This window comes from Nuphar pumila, chromosome 5 (genome assembly GCF_984573655.1).
Source record: "Nuphar pumila chromosome 5, dmNupPumi1.hap1.1, whole genome shotgun sequence".
In the NCBI taxonomy this organism is placed as follows: domain Eukaryota; kingdom Viridiplantae; phylum Streptophyta; class Magnoliopsida; order Nymphaeales; family Nymphaeaceae; genus Nuphar; species Nuphar pumila.
Window position 1 is genome coordinate 113,989,904 of NC_143253.1, and position 7,156 is coordinate 113,997,059.

General features: G+C 35.7%; 1 protein-coding gene across 1 annotated transcript in view; it reads left to right on the forward strand.

Annotated features, from left to right (window-relative positions):
- LOC149838211 (protein ARV 2-like) overlaps nucleotides 1–5,047 on the forward strand; it is a 48,039-nt gene extending 42,992 nt beyond the window's left edge. Inside the window, exon 10 of the mRNA XM_090008205.1 lies at nucleotides 4,580–5,047. Coding sequence (XP_089864331.1) covers nucleotides 4,580–4,677 — 98 coding nt within the window. The 3' untranslated portion in view covers nucleotides 4,678–5,047. The remainder of the gene's footprint in view (nucleotides 1–4,579) is intronic.
- The last annotated feature ends 2,109 nt before the right edge of the window (nucleotides 5,048–7,156 follow it).

The following is a 7,156-nucleotide window of genomic DNA, read 5'->3' on the forward strand; positions in this document are numbered from 1 at the left end:
TGATTATTTTCTATGCTTAACTATACTAGATGTTCTGATTAATTTCCTTGCTTAAACTATTGCAGGTGCTAACTTTTTAATGTTCAGATTATTTCATGTCTTGAGTATATTCCCAAACCTAAATTATCGCATGTTCTAAATTTTAATACTCAGATTATCGTGTGTTCCAAATTGTGGGTTAGTACATGTTGATTTGTGATAGCATAAAAACATGTATAGAACGTTTAGAGATGCTTTAATGCTTGAAGTAGGAAGTGTTGAACTCACTAAATAAAATTGAAAGTATATTGTATACTGAGTATAAAAAAGAAGTCCTGTTTCTGGTTTACTCATGCAACCGATTATTCAGATTCATACCTTTGGCCACATATTTACAGCGAAGTTGACCTGGAATTTTAATTTCGTCAGTGGTCTTGGTTCCACTAGTAATAGGCATACTCGTTTATGAGAATTGTGAGATCTGATGCTAGTAATTGTATTAATACATGCTATTTCACAAGTATATCTTGATTGTTAATGATTGAAAATACATCTTGCTTTGAAAATACATCATTGGTTTCTTTTTCTACTTAGACTTGATATACAATTGGTTCTGAAATGCTGATCGTGTCTATGATGTTTTTACTTGTTATGCTGCATATCTCTGATTGCTTACATGCCTATTAACCTGTATGAATTCTGAAATTTATTGAACCGCCTAACATAGCTTAAATTCTGTTGTGAAAGTGTATCGATAAGATGATTATTGGATGAAACTTGATGAACTAATCGATATTTTGGTATAAATTCAAAGATTTAGATGCATCAAGTAAACTGATCACAATCTAATATGCTTGTTGAGTGCTTGAGGAATTGTTTGTAGGAGATGTGATTAAAACATGTCAAGTGTTGCAAATCTACGAACTTGACTGAGACTATATATTGTTGTTCTGCAGTGTTAGTTTATACAAAATTTCATATGGTGTAAATTCATTAATTAATTGGCAATTTTATGTTCTGAATGTATTGGATGAGAATCAATTTCTGGTACATATACTCAGAGATACTGTGATTTTTCTGTTAAGTATATAACCGAAATAAATTTTTGTTTTAAGTTTAATCCCAGAAAACTTTAACTTCTGTAGGGAGTCCCTTGAGAAAAAAGTAACTTTGCAATAAGGTCAATGACAAAGATAGTTGATTTTATGTTGCTTTTTTTTAAGAGTACTACTGGCTGATAACCATAGACTTCATCTATGTCACATGGGTGCGGGTGCGGGTGCGACACGGGTGCGGCGCAATTTCAAAAATTTTGGACACGGGGACTCGGCTATATATATATATATTAAATATATATATATATATATATATATATATATATATATATATATATATATATATAAGACTCGGTCAAAGTTGTGCCCATTAGGGGACAGGTGATGAGTTGTGAAGGCATTCTGTACACTTTCTTCATACAGGAATAATTCACTTTTGGGCACTTTCTTCATACACTGTAATAATTCACTTTCTTCATACAGGAAAAAACCACAAAAACTTGAGTTGTGCCCATTCTGTACTTAAAACTTGAAAGTGTACAGGTTTTTTAGTTGTGATGGGTTTTTTTCCTTACAGCTGTAGCCCAGCAAATTTCAAAAAAAAAAAATCAAAAAATTTTTTTTTTTCCAAAAAATGGACCAAAATGACCCTGGGTGCGTTGACCACACCCAGGGTCGGGTTGACCGAGTCCGAGCCGCACCCGTGTCGGTGCGTGTCAACGCGGGTGCGGCGACCTTGGAGCCGAGTCCGTGTGACATAGGACTTCATACATAACCATACACTATACCTATGCTAAAATGTTACATACAAATATTTAAAATGCAAGGGGATGCTTGTATGTGCCCCACTCAAGTATATATATATATATATAGTGCAGGGTTCAAGAGTGGGTAATCATAGATACATGCTTGATGAAAGGAATATCGATATATAACTTTACACTTACCTTTGGGTGACTCACCCTTGGAATCTAACACATCTACAAGGGTTAATGAATGAACCCATAATCGAGCCTACGGGTCAGTTCAAGGCTGGCACAAGAGTTGCTAAGGTTTATAAAGTAACTACACTGGTAAATTGAAATATAATCTTTTGCCTGACTGGTTTAAAGGTACCGGGGCATCTGTGCTTGACGATTTAAAGGTATCGAAGCACTTTGGATAATAACCATAACACTGATGAGAAACTTAAATTTAAATGTTGTGGCCTGACTGGTTTAAAGGTACTGGAGCACTCTGAGTGGGTTTGTGCAATCAATATAAAAGGAAAATTGAGATGTGTATGCCTTGGTAAAATGACTAAGGTTGAGAACCTACTACTATGATAGTAAGAGGTAGTTTGGGGAAATGCTCATGTACTTTGGGTAATTTAAATAAATGAAAAGATCAACCCACTCAGATTTGAGCTTACCTTGGAGAGGGTAGGTGGTACAAAACTCTAGAGACATGTGTTTAATTGTTCCGAGCGAAAATGACTCGTTGGTCCCCAGTCCTCAGAATTGGGGGACCTGAACTACCAATGTGTCCTAGGTGGTAGCTCATTGTTCTTCTGCAGAAGTTAGAGATACATCATGTTTAGGTTTTGGCCTTTGGGAGGTTATCTCGGTCACTGACCGCTCTCTTAGGATTTTCAGTTTCAGTTAGAATATTCGGGTTAATAAAATACCCATGAATAATGATCCCCTGAATGTTTTTTTCTGAAATGGTTGCCTTGGCCCGCGTGTACCCGCTGGATAATTAAAGATAAACATTTGAATTAGATCATCTTAGGTATCACATGAGAGTAGGTAGTTTCAGAATTACAATTGTACACATAAATAATTATTTTTGACATATGGCATTTACTTTTAGCAAGCAATGAAATATGTGGTTATGAGATGTTTTAAATTCTGATAATACTGTTATATGCTAGTTAGCTTCTTATAAATTGTTGACTGTCACAGCGTAGATCTTTACTTTTCTTTGTATATGCTGAAAATCACATACGGTACCCACATCACATACTTGACACATGATATACTTGCAAAAAGAATTATAGTAATTCCTACTTAGACAGTTGTAGTCTAATTCCTATAAATTTACCATTTTTCAGGTGAAGAATAGAGTTTATGAGCGACTGCGGGATGAAGCATCGGATCGAGATTTTAGATTTTTACTATTCCAGGGATATTTTGGTTTCCTTTTTAATTATTAGAACATGTCATTAAACTCTGATGTTATTATTCATTTGATAATGAAATGAAATAAAAGATTTGGCTTGTTTGCCACTGTAATGTTCCGGAATGCTTAACCTTATAGTATTAGTTGTTTCCGCTGTTATAAAAAAAAATCTCAAAATTTCGGGTGAAAAATTTTGTCGTTACATTAACTGTTAAAACTTCAAAAAAAAAAAAAAATATATATATATATATATATATATATTTACATTTTTGCCCTGTTGCACCCCCACACCCAAGGTTTTTGAAAGTGCCGCACCCGCACCCATGTGACATAGCCTACTTACAACTATGTATATGCATACACATTATATAGGCATATATCTAAGTATACAACTTTAACAAGGGGGAATATCAAGTTTGTGCCCTGTTAATAAAACAAAACTGGGAGTTCTTGATAGTGAGCAATTAGCAATAAGTCTCGTAGTCCACAATGCCCAATTAAAAAGTCAAAATCAATCATGTGGTCATGCTATATGGACCTGATTGCATGTCTTATCTTCTTTTCTTTGTGAACATATTGCATGTATGCTTGTGCTCATGATTCAAGCATTCATGGATGTTGTAGTTGGTCTTCTGTTTGTACTTAGTGTTGATTCGGTATCATAGTGAGTTGAGTGGGACATATTTTGTATTATAAGGGCATCTCCATCATTTATCATTCTCTATGCATTAATGGAGATAAGAGTGGTCGACCAAGATACCACAATTCTTCCTTAAAATGCCTCTCTTCTTCTTCTTCTTCTTCTTCTCTCTCTCTCTCTCTCTCTCTCTCTCTCTCTCTCTCTCTCTCTCTCTCTCTCTCCACCCAACCACCAAGAGGATCATCATCAACACTCTTTAAACCGCAGGTGGGAAGGTACTGGTCAAAAGGGATAGGCATGAAACTAGTTTGACCATCTTAATGCTTCTGCTACTCTAGTTTCCATAGTAAAATGTCCTTCATACACAATAACAATAAGAAATATCTTAATGGAAAATCTACATATTAGAATGTTAAAAGTGCCTTTTCCCATCATACGTGACAATGGTCCAGAGAAACCTTCCTGAAAATGACTCAGATTTGGAATATGTCAACAACAAATGACTTCCCAAAGTATGCTACATTCTTTTTGGCAAACCTTCCTCAATTGACTGAAATAGTGAATTAACAGATTTTTAAGATGTCAGAATAGCCTTTATCCATCTTAACTTTATAAGTAACTTTTTAAATTAAATCTCTAAGTGTGCACTAATGTGTTTATATGTGCTAATCATCTATATTTTAGATCAATTTGATTTTTCAGAGATCCTGATGGAGTTGATCTTTAATTTGTTGCTATAATGCAGTATTGATGCAGACAACAACATTTGAGAGTGTTGCAGCATGTTTCATTGCACATTCAGCAAAATTACTAGTTAACCACATTGGGTTGTCAACCATTTGAAGTTTATGAGGAATCAGTAGCTGATGTTGCTGGAAATCATTTGCAGCTGAGGCTTCGTTTCCTATTGATTTCAATTGCAAATCCAAAGAGATCCTGCTAATGCTCCTGCTCTGACTCAATGATGCGCAGAATTCTCATGATGCATGATAAGTATGTTGGTAGCATAAGATTTATGAGCTGACCGGGATGCACTATTGCAGTTGAAAGATGAAACTACTACAAATATATCAAGTAGTAAGCGGTTGGTTATATGGGTTGTTTCTATGATGGTGTAACATCGTGATTTTGCCTTTCCTTGTTCATCACTATTTGGGAGACCAAGCAATTGGCAGCTTCAAAAATAAGATGCATTGTTTCCAGAAACAGTTTTTAAGATTCCAATTTTATTTAAATATGTTGTGTGTGTGTTTCTGAGTGCATTTGGTTATCTTATGTACTTTTACAGCAAGTGGCTGTTTGACTTGGCTTATGCCCCAGCTGGGGTCTCCAAAGATCAGGCTTGGACCAAAGTCTTGCCAGGCAGCTTGGACCAGTGTATTATTCACTTCTCTATTATATACTCTGGCAGGCTCCAGAGTCCAGACTGGTTTTATCTCCAGAGCCAACAGGCTACTTCTGCGTGAACCTTGTGCACCCAATTTCCGTCCATAACTGTGGTGTTATTGTCATGTGTTATAGGACTTAAAAAAGTTTTTGCTTTAGCATTATCGTAAGTTCGTAACTACTAACATGATATGGCATCATCCTGATTAGCATCATCACCATGTGAAATTACTGTATCATGATGGTGACCACAGTACAACCATAGCTGCATTATGACTATGAGGGCTAAAATGCTTATAATGATGATTATGTTCGGATGCATAGGCATCTATTAGGCCTCTTAGCATATGCGAGTTAGTGCATGAATCCCTTTTTGGGCACAGAACTTTATTCCTTTTGGCCCCATTTGATTGCAGGTTGCAAGTAAAAATTTTGGAACTTTTTTTTTTTTAAAAAAAACAAGCTAGACTTACCATTTCTTCATGTTTTTAACAAACATAGAAAATTTTTAACTCGACTTTTTTTTCCAGTTTTGGCTTATTTTTATGAAATAAGTCATATGTAAGGACATCTGACTTTATTTAAAATATGTTTAGTTAAACATGCAAAACATTTATCTATTTGCCACATTTAATTCTGGATTTGCGACAATTTTAAGTTGTTCTTTTAGCGATGCAAGATGTAGGTAGGGGTGCAAACGAATCATATACAGGCTAGACTATGAAAGATCCAAATTTGAATCCAAAATATAAACAAGTGGATCTAAATCAGAGTTTGAATCAGAATCATACCTGGTTTGAAATAAACGATCTAAAAATCTGGTTTTGAGTCTTCAAATAACAAAAGATTCGAATTGAAATCCTCAATATTTTTTTTCATTGAAATCCTCAATATAAACAACAGATCCGAATTTGAATCTAAGGTTGGACCGTATTTGATTTTGAATCATGAAAATTCCGAGGTAAATTCTAAACCACTAGATTCAAGCCTGAGTAGGTAGGACTGGTAAACAAGCCGAACCAACCAAACAAGGCATATCAATGGATTGAGCTCGTGGCTCATCTCTGAATGAGATGAGCTGGCTCGTGTAAAAACATTTCATGTTATTTGTACATGAAATATATTTTTTATATATTACACTTAATAGTTCATATTATATATATATTTTTCATTCATCCTTCACTTTATATATATTTTATGTATTTTTATATATTACACTTAAAATATATATTTTTGTTATTTATACGAGCTCTCCCAAGCCAAGCCGAGCCAAACACCCTGTGTTTGGGCTCGACTCATTTAAGCTAAACGAGCTGCTCGTGGCTCGGGTCGCCATCTATATGAACCAATCAAGAATGAATTTGTGATGAGCCAAACCGAGCCACGCCATGAGCTGCTCGGTCCGTTTACCAGACCTATGAGTAGGGATCCAAGTTAGATAATGAAAGATTCGAATTTGAAGTTTGAATTCAAATTTGAATCCAAACTTCAAAAGTGCATTGGGTACAAATTGAAGGTCCAATTTGACTGTCCTTTTTTGCCTTCCTGCCCGCAGGATGGTTGTGAGGGTGCTGAGATGAAACCATTGGATCAAACTTTGCTTGTGCACGGGTGTGTCCCTAGCTTTCAAAGGTAAGGATGTCAGTGGACCAAAAGAGTGTGGGGGACAAGCTCGTCACTTCCATCTCATCTCAAAATTTTGCCCTCCATCCTTGGTCCATCCTCGCAGGGGGGGGGGGGAGACTTTGGACCTCCACCCCCACCCCACGGGTAAAATCCTCATCCTCGTCCACTGCTTTCCGTTGTTACCCCCATTGGGTTAGACTCATTAGAGGAAAGAGGGAGAATAGAAAGAGGTCACAAAAGAGGAAGACAATCACATTAACTTGGTTAGGAACTTAGAGTTAGAAAATTATATATATATATATATATATAA